This window comes from Panthera uncia, chromosome B1, assembly GCF_023721935.1.
Source record: "Panthera uncia isolate 11264 chromosome B1, Puncia_PCG_1.0, whole genome shotgun sequence".
Lineage (NCBI taxonomy): Eukaryota > Metazoa > Chordata > Mammalia > Carnivora > Felidae > Panthera > Panthera uncia.
The window spans coordinates 158503946-158524377 of record NC_064811.1 but is presented as its reverse complement, the minus strand read 5'-3'; the positions used below and the strand labels follow the sequence as shown (position 1 = coordinate 158524377).

General features: G+C 35.5%; 1 protein-coding gene across 5 annotated transcripts in view; it reads right to left on the bottom strand.

Moving 5' to 3' along the window:
• Positions 1-20432, bottom strand: part of LOC125923284 (A disintegrin and metallopeptidase domain 3-like) — a 138429-nt gene that overhangs the window by 56787 nt on the left and 61210 nt on the right. For all 5 annotated transcript variants that reach the window (XM_049631462.1, XM_049631461.1, XM_049631460.1 and 2 more), the window contains one exon: positions 9700-9886. In XM_049631462.1, the coding sequence (XP_049487419.1) occupies positions 9700-9886 (187 nt within the window). The remainder of the gene's footprint in view (positions 1-9699; positions 9887-20432) is intronic.

Genomic DNA, 20432 nt, shown 5'->3' with positions numbered 1-20432 from the left:
AACCAAGGTTGGACACTTAACTGACTGAGCCACCCAGGTGCCCCTCCATTGCTTTTTAAATTTCATTTATTGAGTTCTTCATCTCTGATATGTTATTTTTATGTCTTTGTCCAGAGTCACACTGATGTCATCCACTTTTTTTGGAAGCCCAGTGAGTATCTTTACAATCATTAAATTCTCTATCAGGCATATTACTTCTTTTTGTTTCAATTAAGTCCCCTGCTGTGATTTTGTCATGTTCTTTCATTTGAGACAAATTCCTCTATTTTTGTCTCTCTGTTTCTGTGTGTTAGGAAAGTCACCTACATCCTCTGCTCTTGAAAGTAGTGGCTTTATTGGGGCGCCTGGGTGGCGCAGTCGATTAAGCGTCCGACTTCAGCCAGGTCACGATCTCGCGGTCCGTGAGTTCGAGCCCCGCGTCAGGCTCTGGGCTGATGGCTCGGAGCCTGGAGCCTGTTTCCGATTCTGTGTCTCCCTCTCTCTCTGCCCCTCCCCTGTTCATGCTCTGTCTCTCTCTGTCCCAAAAATAAATAAAAAACGTTGGGAAAAAAAATTTAAAAAAAAAAAAAAAAAGAAAAAAAGAAAGTAGTGGCTTTATGAAGAGGTCCTGTAGTGTCCTGTAGTGCAGTGTCCTTGGTTCACCAGAACTTGGCACTTCAGAGGAGTCTCCTATATGTGTTGCTTGTGTCCTGCTATGGTGTCTGAGTACCTTTTCCCTTCAGTCTAGACTTCTGCACTGATTATATCCCTGTTGTGGGAGCATGTTAGTGGTTGCAGCCAGGGTCTGGCATGTGGTTGCTGAGGTGACCACAGTCATGTGGTGGCTAAGCACGGTGTGAGGCCATGAGCACAGAGGCTGGGCATGGAGCAAGGTGGTAGCTCAATAAGTCACTCACAGCGTTAGCAAAATTTGTGCTGAGTGGTAGTCTTAGGTTGGATCCCCCCCAAAGCAGGGCAGTGGCCAGGGGCACAGCTCACGTTAGCAGCAGCAGACAGGGATGTGGTTTGGCGTCTCTCTTGAGTGAATGGAGGTCCCCAAAGGCCATTTCTACAGAATTGTAGGATATCTTGGAATCTGAGATTGTGATACCTCCATCTTTGTTCTTTCTCAAGATCACTTTGACTATTCAGGGTCTTTGATGGTTCTATACAAATTTTAGTGTTATTTGTTCTAGTTCTGTGAAAAATGCTGTTTGTATTTTAATAGGGATTGCACTGAATCTGTAGATTGCTTTAAGTAATATGGACATTTTAGCAATATTAATTCTTCCAATACATAATCATGGAATATCTTTTCATTTGTTTGTGTCATCTTCAATTTCTTTTATCAACGTTTTTCAGTTTTCAGAGTACAGATCCTTTACCACATCCAACATAATACTCAATGTTGAAAAACAGAGATTTTCTTCTAAGATCAGACACAAGACAAGAATGTCCACTCTTACTACTTTTTTCAGCATAGTACTAGAAGTCCTAGCCACAGCAATCACACAAGAAAAAGAAAAAAGAGGTATCCATATTGGTAAAGAAGAAGTTGAACTGTCTCTATTTGCAGATAACATAATACTAGACACAAAACATTCTAAAGACTCCCCTAAAAAACTACTAGAAGTAATAAATTAATTCATTAAAGTTGCAGGATACAAAATTAATACCCAGAAACCAGTAGTGTCTCTATACACTAATAACAAAACCACAAAGTAGCAGAAACAAAAATTAGAGAACAATGCCATTTATAAATGCACCAAAAAGAATAAAATACCTCAGAATAAACTTAACAAAAGAGGTGAAAGACCTATAAACTGAAAACTATAACATATAGAATGTTTTGAGTGTTATGCTGTAAGAGAAGCTGTAATCAGGGATCTTTCTTTCAAAACAGTAGATAAATATATCAAGTGCATTTATAAAATAGTAATTTATTCTTGATCTCTTGTACTACTTGGATTATCACATAATATTTTATACAAAATTAGATATAATGTTATAATTACACTAACTGCAACATTAGTGTATTATTAAAGTATATCAGACCTTTATCACTATATAACAAGTTTAAATTTACAGGAGTCAGATGATATTTTTTTTATTTTATATTTCAATATTAACTAAAGTGTGTTATGCTTCACAATTTAAATATTTTATTGAAAAACTGTCAATAGTATTTAGTGCAGCTAGAGGATTGAATGGAAACTAAATATTAATGTAGGCAGGGGGAGCAAAAATCAATGACATGACAGGAAATTCCAAGGCTAGTATCAAAGAGAAAGCCTACAGTAGAGAGCAAATTTTCACAATACCCAAATCTAGACTAAATACCTGGCTTAGAAATTGACTCTTAAGGACTTATGCTTTAGGAACAGAATGCCATTATGGGACTGGAAGCCAGAACTTTATAAAACAGGTAGCCAAGGTATATCACTGAGAAATTTGAGAATCAAAAGGATGTTTTCTTTTCTCCTAGTTGTCCAAACCATTTTTAAATGTCTCCTCAATATTTAATATCTTACTGAAGTGGTTCTCTATTTCTGGAATAAAATACAGAAGCATATTCATTTTCATATACTCATTTTGGTTGGTAATCCTGATTATTTTGTAAGTATTTTCCAAAATATAAGTCAGTCATTCAAAGTAACATTAATTGGAGGAATCAACAACTTTCATGACTTAATTCTATTTCTATATGCCTGCAAAGGATACTGGGAATTAAAATTTTTTTTAAGTATCCAATTTACAATAACATTCAAAACATTAAATGTTTAGGGTTAACTTTAAGAATTAAAGATACCTAAATAAATGGAACAATATACCATGATCATGGTTTGAAATCATAACATTATGAATAACTCACTTCTCTACAAATTCATCTATAGATTTTTAAAAATCCCAGTCAAAATTGCAACAGAATTAAGATTTTTTTCTTTAGGGGATGTGAGTAGAAATAGAAAAGTTGATTCTAAATTTTACATAGAAATGCAAAGACCTAAAATCACCAAATCTATCTTGATTAAAGAAGTACAAAATATGAAGACACATTTTACCTGATTTTATGAGTTAGGGTAGGGAGAGCTGTTATTGGTATAAGGCTAGATATATGAAACAATGGAACACAAAGTATGTGATGAACTGTTTTTCAATACAGGTGCCAAGAAAAATATAGCTATTCAACAAATGGTCCTGGAACAATTGGATACACATATAGAAAAAATACATCCTGATCCTTAACTTACAAACATTTCTCAAAAACGGATCATAGATATACATATAAAAGCTAAAATCAATAAACTTCTAGAACACTTACGAGAAAGCTTCACAACCATGGGATAGATAGGACTCAAGTAGGATAACACATAAAAGAAAAAAAAAAAGGTAAACTGAACTTCACCCAATTAAAAATTTGACTTTTTGAAAGATATCTTTAAGAAAATACAAAACCAAGCCACATACTGGGAGAAAATCTGGCAAAAGACTTGCATATAGTTTATATTAAGAATTTCTAGGGGTGCCTGGGTGGCTCAGTTGCCTAAGCATCCAACTTTGGCTCAGGTTATGATCTCCTGGTTTGTGAGTTCAAGCCCTACATCAGGCTCTGTGCTGACAGTTCAGAGCCTAGAACCTGCTTCAGATTCTGTGTCTCCCTCTCTCTGCCCCTCTCTCACTCTCTCTTTCTCTTTCTTAAAATTAAGTAAACATTATTTAAAAAAAAGAATTTCTCTAACTACATAATAAAAAAGCAAATAACCTTATAAATATGTACAAAATGTTTGAACAGACACTTTAAAAAGGAGGCATATGAAAGTCCCATAATCATATGAAACACTGTCCAGTATAATTATTCATAGAGGAAACATAAATTAAAAACACAATGAGATACCAGCACAAATTCAAATGACTAAAATGAAAAAGACTGGCAATAACAAAAGTTGATGACAATAAGGAAAAATTACAACTCTCATACACAGATGGTTGGAATATAAAATATTACAACATTTGGGAAAGAAGTTTGACATGTTGTTATAGATTTAATAGTTAATCAACTACCATGTAACTCAGAAATTCCACTCCTATATATTTACCCAAGAGAAATGAAAACATAAGTCCAAGCAAGATTTGGATATGAATATTTTAGGAGCTTTTTTTATAATAGTCCCAAACAAAAACAATCTAAATGTTCATTAATAATTTGATGGAACAAACACTCCAAGGAATATCCATACAAAGAAATACTACTCTATAACAAATACAAATGAACTACAGATACATTCAATCATATGGATGAATATCAAAAATATATAAAGCAAATGTTCCAGAATCAAAAAAGATCCATAATCTATGATTCATTCATATGAATTTCAATAGGGGACAAAAATAATGAGTTATGACAGAAATCAGAAATTTAGATTCTTATAGGATTTACTTAAGGAGGTATGGGAAACTATGGTAATGTAAATGTTCTATATCTTTTTTTCCACATCTAATTAAGTATATCATCACTCACTTCCAAAAAACATCAGCAAGTCAGAAGAAAAACAAATATAAATAAATATAATGAAGACCACCTAGACACATCACAAATCTTTTTGTTTAAAACCAAAGACAAGGTCAAAATGCCTTTCTAGGCACAAAGATGGATTCTATGGATCATTTGGGTAGGTATGGCAGACAGAAGCAGAATTGGGTACTGACATCTTTAGTGACAATGGGACAAATGGTTTTTGACTATCATGTTGAGACTCCTGATAAGTTCCATCAGTGGGGAATGATGGTCTTATAATACTAAAAAAAGAAAAAAAAATGTTATTATGGTTGTTTTTCACTCACCTACACTATCAAGAAAGTGAATCTACTTTCTTTCTGATGGTGGCCAGAGTTATAGATAGTAAAATTCATGGTGACTAAGAGCAGTTAATCACTCCAACATTTACTGAGTTATGTTCTGACAATGCAAGAGAAAGGAAAGAAATTAGATATACTTGGGCAAAACCTGATAAAATCATTAAAGCTACCTCATCCAATTACAATATTAGAGATCTATGCTAGTTTTGCTAGATTTGAAGGCTAGGAAGTCATTGTCACTCAAGAACTAACCTCATTCTCGGGGCACCTGGGTGGCTCAGTCAGTTAAGTGTCCGATTTCGGCTCAGGTCATGATCTCATGGTATATGAGTTCAAGCCCCACATAGGGCTCTGTCTTGACAGCTCAGAGCCTGGAGCCTGCTTCAGATTCTATGTCTCCCTCTCTTCCTCTCTGCCCCTCCCCTGCTCATGCTCTGTCTTTCTTTGTCTCTCAACAATAAATAAATCTTAAAAAAAATAATAAAAAAAAAAGAACTAACCTCATTCTCTAAGTACAGTTGGTCAATGACCACTCTGGCTAATGGCATGCACATGAAGAATGGGAATGTGAAAACCTCTTGGGGCTTATTGCAGTAGGTCTTTACAGCCATAATAAAACTGGCTTATCCATAATGAATCTCCATTCTCCAATAAATACCTTGAAATCCAGTGGGTCAAGCTACCTCTTCCCTTAGGTGCACTGTGACTCTGTCCTAGATTTTTAAAAAAGACTAAGAGTGCTCAGATGATGAAACAGTCACCCAAATCAGTTCACTTAAAACCATTCTAGTGCAACCAGCCTATCAGAGACAACTCATTTTCCTCTTGTGTCTAGGAATAGTCTCTGGAAACTATTCATGAACTGGGCAATAAGGTCTCCAGAATGGATGCATTGGCAAAGTCCAAACAAAATTCCATGCAAGTCAAGGGCCAGAAGATAAATAAATTGAAGTCTGAGCCATAGGTTCATGTAGATCTGGATATTAAGCCAGAGGGAATCTAATGAGAACATTAATAGTCTGCCCTTGGGAGAAATTCTCACTACTGACCTAAAGAAGACCCATGGTACTTAAATACTTGGGCCATGACAATGGACTATTCCTGGCCACTCTTGTGCTTTACTGTGGACAAGTAAAAGGAAGACAAGAGGGCCTCAATTCCCTATCCGACATAATGCATTTGGGTTAGCATTGACCCAACACCTTTGGCACCTTCCTTCAAAAATAAACAGAGCAAGGATATAGGGTTTCATCCAAATAGAATGAAAGCTATATATGTTGGTTAAGGTGTGGCAGTGAACTGATGATAGTTGGCCTGCCCTTTCTTCTCTCCTGAGCATTGCAGCACAGTCCATTATGGTACTGAGAAATGGATACATGCACTCCAATGATTTCACTCACATGTTGAACTTAAAAAATAAAGTAGATAAACATAGAGGGGAAAGAAGAAAGAGGCAAATCCATTAACAGACTCTTAACTATAGAGTACAAACTAAGGATTGCTGGAGGGGAGAAGGGTGGGGGATGGGTTAAATGGGTGATGACTATTAAGGTGGGCACTTGTGATGACTCCTGGGCCTTATATGTAAGTGACGAATCATTACATTCTACTACTGAAGCATGTTAACTAATGGGAGTTTACATAAAAATTTGGAGAGGAAAAAAAAAACAATTTCACACACTTTTAAAAATATATTACCATAGACTTACGAAATTTTAGAATTATTACTTTATTTTTCTAATAAAAGAAAACACATTTGACCAGATAAATTAATAGACATATACAGAGCATTCCATCCAAAAGCAGCAAGAATACACATTTTTCTCAAGTGCACATGGAACATTCTCCATTTTAGATCATGTGTTGGCCACAAAAGAAGTCTCAGTACTTTTAAGAAGACTAAAATCATATCAAACATCTTTTCTGACAAAGGTATGAAACAAGAGATCAATTACAAAAAGAAAACTAGAAAAATTAAAAATTCAGTATATGGTGGTAAAATAGTGAATAACAAATAAGTCAATAAAGAATTTTTTTAAAATTCAAAATATACCTTGAGATGAATGAAATTTAAATGCAACATAAAAAAAAAGTCTATGGGATGCAGTAAAAGCATTTCCAAGTGGAAAGTACATAGCAATATAGGCCTACCTCAAAAAACAAAAAAATTTTAAACAATTTAATTTTATACCTATAGGAACTAGAAGAAGAAGAACAAACAAAGTTAGTAGAAAAAAGAAAATAACAAAAATCAGATGTTAATAAATTAAATGGAGACTGAAATCCCAATCTAAAAGATCAATGAAACCAGGAGTCAATTCTTTTAAAAGATTAAAAATATTGACCAAGTTTTAGCTAGACTCACCAAGAAACAGAAAAAGAAGTTTCATAATAAAATCAGAAATGAAAGAAGAGAGGTTACAACTGATACCATGAAGTACAAAGGTTCATAAGAGACTACTATGAAAAATTATATGCCCATAATTGAACAACTTAGTAGAAATGGATAATTTCCTATGTATAAAATACATATACCAAAACTGAATCATTAAAAAACAGAAAATATGAATAGATTGACTACTAGTAAGGAGATAGGGTCAGTAATCAAAAAACTCCAAAGAATCATACGACCAAGTCCAGTTGGCTTCACTGGTGAATTCTTCCAAATGTTCACAAAAAATTTAACTAAATGTTACCCTCCTAAACTCTTCCTGAAAACTGAAGAGGAGTGATCACTTTCAAACTTAGTTGATAAGGCCTGAGTGCAAATTATTCAGATGCTTTTTAAGTATATATCCATTACACACTTTGTTCATCTTTCATGCATATATTTCATGTGTATTATATATCACAATTATATATCACATAAATATTTATCATTAAAGTGGGCAGAGAACTTCCTTTAAAGAGAACTAAAAAATACTAATGTGTATTTTAAGAAAGAGAATATAATTTAAATAAAATTCTTCACAGTGAAACTTTGACATGCAAAAAACCCTAACAACCAAAAGAAATGATAGGTAAAATAAAGCAAATATTTTCAGAATAAAAGTTATAAGGAATTTTCCAATGTAAAGCACAGAGGTGACAGAAATGCAATATTTATAAAAATGTTATGTAAGTTAATTGGGTTGTAAATTGTAAACCCCATTATTTTGAAAGTGGCCTAGATATGGTTAAAACTTAAATATGTATGGCAAAAATGCAAGAATAATCAGTAAAGGAAAATAAAAAGTATATATCCACTAAATTGCTTAAATAGAGGAAGAAAGAAAAACAAAACACACAGATCAAGAGAAATGAACAAAAATTTAATTAAAAAACAAATGTGGCAAAATGAACATAAAAATATGGAAATTTGGGGCAACTAAAGTTATAAAAAATATGCAGTACAGAGGACTGTAAGGAGTCATAACACCTAAATGTAATGAGGTATACTAGAGAAGATCCTGGCACATAAAGAGGCTATTCAGTATAAAGAAAAGAAACCTGGGGATGCCTAGGTGACTCAGTTGGTCAAGCATCTGACTTGATTTTGGCTCAGGTCATGATCTCATGGTTCGTGAGTTTGAGTCAGGCTCCATACTGACAGGTGCAGAGCCTGCTTAGGATCTCTCTCTCCTTCTCTCTCTTCCCCTCCCTCTATAAATAAATAAATAAACCAACAAACAAACTTGAACAAAAAAAAGAAAGAAATCTGAATAAATTATAGACTTTAGTTAATTAAAAATATGCAAAAATTAATCGCAAAAATGTTTAAGAGGATAATCTGATAAATAAAAGACAGATTGGATAATAAATTAAAACCCAATGTAGATCTTGAACTTAACAGTACAGGAAAAGTAAATGAGAATACAGAAATATCATAGAAATGCTAATTAAGGGAAGCTAGTGTGTGCATAGATATATAGATATGTCAGACTAAATAGACTTTAAAACAGAAAGCAACACTGGAATAAAGAGATTCAGTATTTGAAAATAAAAGTTAAATTTCCAGGAAGATATAACAATCTCCACCATAATTCTCTACCATATCAAAAAGCTTCAAAACACAGAAAGCATAAATTGAATAGCCTATAGTAAGAATTAGGCAAATCCAACTGCATAGTTGAAAACATAAATATTACCTCTCAAGTGCCAAGAGTTCAGGTAAATAAAATTCATACAGAAGATTTGAAGCAATCACTTAAAAATTATGATGTAATCAAGTTATATAGAATTTAGTTTCTAACAATTCAAGAGTTTACATTTTCTCAACCAAATATGGGACATTCCAAAAATCAACATGCAATATAAAGACAGGCGTAATAAAATGCAGATTCACTATCTTACCAAGAACTGAAAAAAAAAAAAAAAAAGGTAATGGCAAATACTTAAATATAACAGTAACAAACCAAGCATTATCAACCCAATTCTGTGAAGTTAAGTTAAAATAAATAAAGTTACCCCAGATGCAAGGACAGAAATCAGGAGATGAGGAAGTAAACAACAACATACATGTAAGAACTTAATGAACCAATACAATCACTCTGGAGGAATTCAGGACATGATTGAGGTAATGATTATAGTATAGATGTTAATAATGTTTATGATACAGAAAGGTGGGTATTGCTATTAATGGTTACATAATAAAGAAAATCTACCTCTTTAATCCATGCTACACTTACCCCTCACTTAAACTCTTCAAATGCTTCAAATTCAGGATGTCAGTTATCAAAAGCCCCATACCTCCGTATCTTAGATGTTTAATAAAATGGTTCAGCATTTCAGAGAAAGTCCTCCTATATCACATCTATATTTATAAAACTACATGAGAAACACAAAAACAAATCTTTAGATAAATTATTAATGTTTGTCACTAACCTCTGGAAGACCACAATCACACTGTTCTGGTGGTTCCACAATTTTATTACCACAAATTGCAGTTCTTCCTTGGCGAACCACTTCTGAAACTGTTTTATTCTGAAGACATTCAAATTCAGGCTGTGAAACCTTGTGCTTAAATTCATCCATGCTGCAACTGCTAAAATACTTTACACCATGGGAATGTCTAAAAATAAATCATATTCCTCAGATAAATGGAATAAAATCAGTATCAAAGTAACACTCTATGAATTACTGAAAAGTACTATAAATTCTGTAATATTTCACTTACCAAAGAGCCAAGAAGGAAGGAAGAGTGTTTTTATTGTTAATACAAGTTATAAATAACAGCAATAAGTTTACTTCTATGGTAATTCAATATAATAGAACATGTAGAGGAAGTTAAGGTGACATGAGTTAGAATATATTAAAACACAAACAATGCTTGCCACACAAAAATCTTTCTTTACATGTCCTATCATTACTTTCATTATGATTTCCAACATCACAATTATAATCATTATTACAAGCACTAATTACAAGAAAATTAAACATAATAGAAAATTTATGTAGAAAACTTTAGAAATATAATTGAAAATATTAGTGAAAAATCACAAGCATTTCTACTTTGATAAAAATTGATCAATTAAAATATCTCAACATTGATTACAAAAAATGTATAAACCCTATATTCTTTTTATTTTGTTACCTATTTTAATATTTCTGTGCTTCTATATGTAATATATAATGATTTTTTATTTGATTTTGTAACAATCTAAAATATAGAGAAATGACACAAAAATCATCCAAAAGAATAAATTTTTTCCTGGGACAATGAGGAATAAGTTGTCAAACACAATCCTAGTAACTCTAAATATTTTAATGTACAATTCTTACATAGATATTAATTCTAAAACCTTTCAAAATCAGGAAATAATTATGCATTACTAATATCTAATCTTCAGATGTCATCCAAATTTACCCTTCATCAAAATATTGGCACTTTATAGCAAAAAGATCCAGTTGAGAGTCAATAATTACATGTATTTTTTTTCAGTTTTTTAAAATTTAAAATTTTATTTAAATTCCAGTCAGTTAACATGTAGGGTATTATTGGTTTCTGATATAGAATTTAATGATTCATCACTTACATGCAACACCCAGTGCTCATCACAAGTGCCCTCCATAATACCTATCACCCATTTAGCCCAACCTCCCATTCAACAACCCTCAGTTTGTTCTCTATAGTCTCTATAGTTAAGAGACTTTCTTTGCTTTGTCTCTTTTTTCTCCATGTTCATCTGTTTTATTTCTCAAATTCCACATGAAGGAAATCATATGGAATTTGTCTTTCTCTGACTGACTTATTTTGCTTAGCATTATACTCTCGAGGTCCATCCATATCATTGTAAATGGAAAGATCTCATTCTTTTCTCACATATTTATCCATTCATCAATCAATGGATATTTGATTTTCATAATTTGTCTAGAATGCTGCTAGAAACATCAGGGTATGCATGTATCCCTTGAAATCAGTCTTGTGAACCAGTATGTGATCTTAGAGAATGTTCCATGTGCACTCGAGAAGAATGTGTATTCTGCTACTTCTGGACAAAAAGTTCTGAATTTATCTGTCAAGTCCATCTAGGCCAGTGTATCATTCAGGGCCATTGTTTCTTTATTGATTTCCTGCCTAGATGATCTGTCCATTGTTGTAAGTGGAATGTTAACATCACCTGCAATTATTGTATTCTTATCAATAAGATTGCTTATGTTTGTGATTGATGTATATATTTGGGTGCTTTCAAATTAGGTGCATGAACATTTATAATTGTTATCTCTTCTTGATGGATAGACCCTGTAATTGTGATATAATGCCCGTCTTCATCTCTTGTTACAACCTTTAGTTTAAAATCCAGTTTGTCTGATATTAGTATGGCTATTCCAGATTTCTTTTGACTTCCAGCAGCATGATAGATGGTTCTCCATCCCCTTACTTTCAATCTGAAGGTATCCTCAGGTCTAAAATGGGTCTCTTGTAGACAGCATATAGATGGATCTTGTATTTTTTTTAATCCATTTTTTTTATCCATTCTGATACCCTATGTCTCTTGATTGGAGCATTTATACCTTTTACATCAGAGTATTTAGTCCATTATTATTGAAAGATATGGATTTAGTGTCATTGTGTTATCTGTAGGTTTCATGCTTGTGATGGTATCTCTGGACCTTTGTAGTCTTTGCAGCATTCCACTCACAGAGTCCCCCTTAGGATCTCTTGCAGGGCTAGTTTAGTGGCCATGAACTCCTTCAGTTTTTGTTTGTCTTGGAAAGCCTTTATCTCTCCTTCTATTCTGAATGACAGCCTTGCTGGATAAAGGATTCTTGGCTGCATATTTTTCCTATTCAGTACATTGAATATTTTATGCCACTATCTTGTGGCCTGCCAAGTTTCAGTGGAAAGTTCTACTACTAACTTTATGTGTCTACCCTTTTAGGTTAAGGCCTGTTTATTTCTAGCTGCTTTCAGAATCCTTTGTCTTTGTATTTTGCCGGTTTCACTATAATACATCATGGAGAAGACCTATTCCTGTTATGTCTGAAGGGAGTTCTCTATGTCTCCTGGATTTGGATGTCTGCTTCCTTCCCCAGATTGGGGAAGTGCTCAGCTATAATTTGTTCAAGTAAACCTTCTGCCCCTTTCTCTCTCTTCTTTTTCTGGAACTCCTATAATATGGATATTATTACCCTTCATTGAATCATTTAGTTCTCTAATTCTCCCCTCATGGTATGGTACTTTTTATCTCTCTTTTTCTCAGCTTCATCATTTTCCATAATTTTGTCTTCTATTTCACTTATTCTCACCTCTGCCTCTTCCAACCTCACTGTCACTGAATCTAGTTTATTCTGCACCTCATTTACAACATTTCTTAATTCGTCATGACTATTTTTCAGTTCCTTGATCTCTGCAGCAATAGATTCTCTGCTAACTTCTATGCTTTTTTCAAGCCCAGTGATTAAACTTATGACTATTATTCTAAATGCTTGATCATATATATTGCTTATATCTGTTTAGAGCAATTCTTTAGCTGTCATTTCTTCTTGGAATTTCTTTTGAGAATTCTTCTGTTTTATCATTTTGGCTAGTTTTCTTTCCCTAATATGTTTTAATAGCTTGTTATGTGTCCTGAACTGGCAAGCACTATGATATTAAAGAGGGGTCATACATCGTCCAAGACCTGGCCCATCAGGAGGTATTTTTGCAGTGTGTCACATGCTGTCTGTTGTTGTGACTCTGGTTGCCATATCTCCCTACTTGTAGTGGTGGTTTGAACCCTCCATCAGGTGTGCTTTGATTTGTTCATTGAAGTAACCTCGGGAAAAACAATTTTTTTAAAAAAAGGGGGTGATGGTGGTGGTGGTGGAAGAAGCCTTATCGCATACAAAGAGAGAAATGACTGGGGCGGGGAAAAATAAAATAAAATAAAATAAAATTGACCAGGCAGAGAAACTATACGGTTTAATCTAGAGAGAGAGGAAAATAAAGAATAAGGAGATACAGAACAGGTGTAAACAGAACATATTAAATATGTCTGCTTAAACAAACCAGAATAACCAGACTAGAGAAGGGAAATATAAGAGGAAGAAAAGGAAGAAGAAGAAGAAGAAGAAGAAGAAGAAGAAGAAGAAGAAATATATAGAATTGACCAAGAATTAAATTAAAAAATGCAAAACCCTGGGTGCCTCAGAACCAGTGGCTGCACTGGTCCGGAAGAGGGCTGTCTGATTGGTCAGCATCAATCCCGCTCCAATAGATAGCTAGTTACCATGTGCGGAGGGGTGTGGTTTGGTGTAGGCATCCTGCCTCCACTGTGGGCCCCTTGGTACCCTGAAGCCCCACCTTTTTGGTGATGAGGAAAAAAATGGTGACACCGTCCCCTGAGGTGTCCCCCCTCCCAGACCTGGTGTTCAGGCTGTCCTCACAGTGCTGCATAGGTGAGAGCAGGTTGCTTCCCCCTGCCCCGCTCCACAGTCTCCCACGCCTACTAGGCACTTGACTGGAATTAAAACCCTGACGTCTTAAAAGATCTTGCTCTGCACACCCAGGTTCTGGGGAAGTGCCCTGCCTATAATGGGCCTCTGGCTGGCGGGCGCAGGCAGGGTCCTTTGTCCTTAGAATGGCTATATACCTTACTCCCCCAGCACTCCAGGGAGGGGATTGCTTTCTCCCACTGCGGACTGCGCCTCTGAGCTAGTTACCAAGCCCAGGGCTAGCTCCCCTCCTCCCAGGCGCATGAACAGGGCAGCCAGTCCCAGTCCCGAGAAAGCCCTGCAGTTAGAAATTGGACCTTTCTCCGTTTTTTTCCGATCTCCAGTCCATGGTTTTTCTCTTGTCCAAATACAATCCTACACTTCCACACCCTCTCTTTCTCTTCCTTTTGTCTCTCCATAAAAGAGGATCCCTCCTCCCTGTGCCTACACCACCTGTTATATCTCTCCCAGTTCACAATCATGCACCTATGGCCTGCCAAGTTGTCCCCGTGGGCCCCTGGAGATGTCTCTGTGACTCTGAAGCCTGGACTCTTGGAATTCCAAGTCCGCTGGCCTCAACACTACTGTGTTTGAGGGAAGAAGGAACTTCAGATCCCCTACTTCACCATGTTGACCACTCTTCTTTTTTATCCAAATCAGTCTTTTGGATCCTATGGGTAAATACCCAGTAGTACAATTGCTGGATCACGTGGTAGTTCTATTTTTAATTTTTGAGGAAGGTCCATACTGTTTTCCGGAGTGGCTGCACCAGTTTTCAGTCCCACCAACAGTGGGACTTTCTCCTCATCCTTACTAATACCTGTTGTTTCCTGGGTTGTTAACGTCAGCCATTCTGACTGGTGTGAGGTGGTATCTCGTTGTAGTTTTGATTTGCATTTCCCAGATGATTCTTTTCTTGTGTCTGTTAGCCATCTTATGTCTTCTTTGGAAAAAGATCTATTCATGACTTCTTCCCATTGTTTAACTGGATTATTTGCTTTTTGGGTGTTGAGTTTAATAAGTTCTTTATAGATTTTGGATACTAACTCTTCATCACATATGTCATTTGCAAATATCTTCTCTCATTCCAAACATTGTCTTTTACTTTTATTGAGTGCTCCTTCCCTGTGCAGAAGATTTTTATCTGGATGAAGTCCTAATATTTCATTTTTGCTTTTGTTCCCCTTGTCTCAGGAGACACGTCTAATAAGAAGTTGCTACAGCTGATGTCAAAGAGGTTGCTGCCTGTGTTGCCCTCTAGGATTCTGATGGTTTCCTGTCTAACGTTTAGGCCCCTTATCCATTTTGAATTTATTTTTGTGTATGGTGTAAGAAAGTGGTACAGTTTCATTCTTCTGCATATTGCTGTCCAGTTTTCCCAACACCATTTGTTGAAGAGACTATCTGTTTTCCATTGGATATTCTTTCATGCTTTATCAAAAATTAGTTGACCATTAATTTTGGGTCCATTGCTGGGTTTTCTATTCTGTTCTCCTGATCTCTGATTCTTTTTCTGTACCAGTACCATACTGTCTTAATCACTACAGGAGTGTAACATAACTTGAAGTCCAAAATTGTGATAGTTCCAGCTCTGCTTTTCTTCTTCAAGATTCTTGTCTATTTGGGGTCTTTTGAGGTTCCATACAAATTTCAGGATTGTTTGTTCTAGCTCTGTGAAAAATGCTGTTGGTATTTTGATAGGGATTGAATTAAAATTGTAGATTGCTATGGGTAATATAAACATATTAACAATATTTGTTCTTTCAATCCATGAGCATGGAGTGATCTTCCATTTCCTTGTGTCATCTTCAATTTCTTTCATCGGTGTTTTACAAAAGTTTTCAGAGTACAGATCTTTTCCCTCTTTGGTTAAGTTTATTCTAAGTTATCTTAGGATTTTTGGTGCAGTTGTAAATGGGATCGATTGCTTGATTTCTCTTCCTGCTACTTTATTATTGGTGTATAGAAATGCAACAGATTTCTCTATGTTGATTTTGTATCCTGCCACTTATTCAATTCATTTATCAGTTCTGGCAATTTTTGGTGGAGTCTTTTTTGTTTTCCATATAGATTATCACGCCATCTGTAAATAGTGAAAGTTGGACTTCTTCCTTGCCTTTTATTATGTTTTGTTGTCTGATTGCTGAGGCTAAGACTTCCAGTACTATGTTAAATAACAATGGTGAGAGTGAACATCCCCATCTTGTTCCTGACCTTACAGGAAAAGCTCTCAGGTTTCCCTTAATGAGGATATTAGCAATGGGTTTTTCATATATGGTCAAATGTTTCTTATCCTATCTTTTATTAATATGGTGTATCATGCTGACTGATTTGCAAGTATGAACCACCCTTGTAGCCCAGGAATAAATCGCACTTGATCATGGTGAATGATTCTTTTAATGTACTATCATTCAGTTTGCTAGTACCTTATGAGAATTTTTTTTATCCATTTCATTTCAATATTGGCCTGTAAATCTCCTTTATACTGGAGTCTTTTGTCGGATTTTTGATTCAAGTTAATGCTGGCCTGCTGAAATGAGTTTGTAAATTTTCCTTTGTTTTTTATATCTTGGAATGGTTTGAGAGAGTAGGTATTAATCTTCTTTAGATGTCTGATAGAATTTACCTGTGAAGCCATCTGGCCCCGGACTTTTGTTTGTCCTGAGATTTTTGAATACTGATTCCATTTCTTTGCTGCTAATCAGTTCAAGTTTTCTATTTCTTCCTGTTTCAGTTGTAGTTTATATGTTTCTAAAAGTTTATACATTTCTTCCAGGTTGTCCAATTTGTTGGCATATAATTTTTCATAATATTCTTTTATAAATGTGTTTCTCTGTGGTCTTGGCTGTTATTTCTACTCTCTCATTTGTGATTCTATTTATTTGAGTCTTTTCTTCTTGATAAGTCTGCTAGGGGTTTATCAATTTTTTTAATTATTTCAAGGAACCAGCTCCTGATTTCATCATCTGTTCTATTTTTTTTAGGTTTCTGTATCATTTATGTCTGTTCTAATCGTTACTGTTTTCTTCCTTCTGCTGGCTTTAGGCTTAATTTGTTATTTTTTCTTTAGCTCCTTTAAGTATAAGGATAAGATTTGAGATTATTACTTGAGATTTTTCTTACTTCCAGAGGTAGGCCTGCATTGCCATATACTTCCCTCTTAGGACCACTGGTGCTACATCTAAAATTTTTTGGACTGTTGTGTTTTCATTTTCATTGTTTCCATGTATTTTTTAATTTGTTCTTTGATTTCCTGGTTGACCCATTCATTCTTTAGTAAGATGTTCTTTAACCTTCATGTATTTGTAGTCTTTCCAAATTTTTTATTATGGTTGACTTCAAGTTTCATAGCATGGTGATCAGAAAATATGCATGGTGTGATGTCATTCTTTTAATATTTGTTAAGCCTGATTTGTGGCTTAGTATGTGATCTATTCCAGAGAATGTCCCATGTGGACTCAAAAAGAATGTGTATTCTGCTGTTTTGGGATGAAATATTCTGAATATATCTGTTAAGTCCATCTAGCCCATTGTGTCATTCAAAGCCATTGTTTCTCTGTTGATTTTCTGCTTAGATGATCTGCCCATCAGCATAAGTGGAGTGTTAAATTCCCCTACTATTATTGTATTATTATCAATGGATTCATCTATGTTTGCTATTTTTATTGATTGAGTGCTTTCATGTTGGGAGCATGAGATTTTACATTTACTATTATTAGACCTTGTTGGATAGTTCCCTTTATTATGATATAATGCCCTTGTTCATCCCTTGTTACAGTCTTTGGTTTAAAATGTAGTTTGTCTGATATTGCTACTCCAGCTTTCTTTTGACTTTCATTTGCATGACAAATGGTTTTCTAGCCATTCACTTTCAGTCTGCAGGTGTCCTTAGGTCCAAAATGAGTCTCTTGCAGACAGCATATAGATGGATCTTGTTTTTTATCCAGTCTGATACCCTATGTTTTGTGATTATAGCATTTAGTCCATTCACATTCAGAGTAATTATTGAAAAATATATACTTAGTGCCTTTTTATTACTTGTTTTGTCATTAGTTCTGGAGATTTTCTCTGTTCCTTTCCAGTCTTTGTCCCTTTTTGTCTTTCCTTCCCACTCGAAGAGTCCCCTTTGATATTTCTTGCAGGGCTGGATGAGTGGTCACAAGTCCTTTAGTTTTTTGTTTGTCTGGGAAACTCTTTATTCTGAATTATAGCCTTGATGGATGGAGTATTCTTGGCTACAGATTTTTCTCATTCAGCTCATTAAATATATTATGACACTCCCTTCTAGTTTGCCATGTTTCTGAGGAGAGATCTGCAGCTAGAGTTATGTGTCTTCCATTGTAAGTTAGGGACTTCTTTTGCCTTGTTGCTTTTAGGATGTCTTCTTTATCACTATATTTTGCAAATTTAACTACAATATGTCTTGGTGTTAGCCTGCTTTTGTTGATTTTGATGGGAGTTCTCTGTACCTCCTGGATTTGGATTCCAGATTAGGGAAGTTTCCTTCCCCAGATTAGGAAAGTTTTCAGCTTTTATTTCCTCAAATAAGCCTTCTCCTTCTTGTTCAGCTTCATTCTTTTCCATTATTTTATATTCTGTATCACTTACTCATTCCTCTACTTTGTCCTTCCTTGTAGTCATTACATCCAATCTGTTTTGAATTTCAGTTATTCCATTTTTTATTTCTGATTTTTTAAAATTCTTTTCTCTCTGTGGTAAGGGCTTCCCTGATATCATCCATTCTTTTCTCAAGCCCAGTGAGTATGCTTATAATTGATGCTTTAAATTCTCCATCAAGCATATTATAGATAGATAGATAGAGAGATAGAGAGATAATTTCTCTTAGATCTCTGGCTGTGACCTTTCTTGTTCTATCTTTTGGGATGAATTCCTCTGTCTTGTTATTTTGTCTAAGTCTCTTCTTCTGTGTGTTAGAGAAACCTGTTATGCTTCCTGCTCCTGAGAGTAATGGCTTTATGAAGAAAAGGTCATATAGTGCCCAAGAGCTGGCACTTCAGGGAATGTCTCTGGTGTGTTCTGTGTGCACTGTGCTGCTGTGTTTTGGTTGCTCTATCCTTCAGGCCAATCCTCTGCAAAAGGTTTCCTAGCCTATAGTGGGGAGTGTTTGGACCCTGACCAGACTGGTGAGTTTTAACTAAGTGTGCTCTAGTCAGCTTGTTAAATGAGACTTGAGGCTACTTCCACTAGAACTGAAGCCTTGTAAAACTGTGTTTGGGAGATGTGGTGCATGCAGGTGTTTCTGCTGGTGTTCTGGGGAAGGAGCCTGCTGCACTGGTTCTTAGGCACCCTTGCCTGAGAAAAGCAGTAGCAGCAGAGCACAGGAGGGTGGGACTTGCAGGTTAGGCAGCCAGTATTGGAGCTGTGCTGTTTATTGAAGCTGGCGAGAGACAGAAGAGGGAAATGGCACCAGCCAGCTCCTCTGTCCTCAGAGAGGGGTCTCCATGCTGCTGCTCTGAGGGAAGGACTCTCGGAAGAGTGAATAATTTCCCCTCCTATGTCCCAGGCATTTTTCAGGTTGCTGTCTTCACACTGTCTCTAGGTTGCTTGCTTGGCTGGAGCTGCACAGTGCAGCTCTATCCCAGCGAAGCTGCTGACTTCTAAAACTCCAAACTTTAGGGGTGTGCTATGGTGGGAGACTGTGCTGGTCTTCTGGGGGAAGGTCTGGCTATGTTGGGATGGATGCAGACTTACCGTGAAGGTCAGTCACATGAGAGCACAGGGACATGAGATTTGAAGCAAGCAGCCTAAATGGCCAGTGTCCATTCAGGTTAGCCCCCCCTCAGCAGGTGTCTCTGCATTTATGCTGAGGGACAGGTGAGGGAAATGGCACCAACCAACTCTTGTGTCCCTGGAGAGGCATCTCTGTGAGTGCCACCTCTCACAGATGTGTTCCAAGAAGAGGGAACAGTCTCTCCTCTGTGCACCTTTAGGTGATCCTCATATCCAGTTATTTGGAGAGAAATACCTTGTGGTATTTTTGGTGCATTTCAATTTGGGAAACTTGTGCTTTTATTTTTTTGTTTATTTTCCAAGTTTCACTCTGTATTTTTGAGAGAATAAAAAAGCATTTTGTGGGAGGCTAAAATACCATGCTGATACTTTTTACCATTTGATTTCCATCCTCTCCCTTATTCTTACAACATATTCTTCCCTAGGTAAAACTCCATTCCATTTTGGTTCTTGTTCTAATATTTTCTTCTTTCCTTTCTCACTACATATCACTGGTTTTCCTCAATTACTCAGCCTGTAAATACGAAAGGACACAAAGCTAAATCTTAAGGCACCTCTCTCTTATCACTCTTTCAGCTTCTTTCAAAATATTCTGTTCATGGTTTTAACTTCCATCAATAAATTGATGGCTCACACATTTCAAATTCCTTGTCCTCTGAGATCAGAACCTGTATAACTATTTAACTCTGATGACTCAGAATCCCCAAATTAACATAAACTGCCCTTAAGACTTCTCTTTTCCTAAATAATTGCCTTTTTCAATATCTGTTAATAATTGTGATATTTAAAACCCTACAAATAATTCTTCACATCTTTTTCCCTCTCAATCTTAATATATTGTATTAATGAGAATCATCTCCAAAATATTACTATATAGTTGTTCCCTCTGATATATTTTATATTCATTTTAAGGTAATTTTACTATCCATACTGCATAAATCAATTTAAAA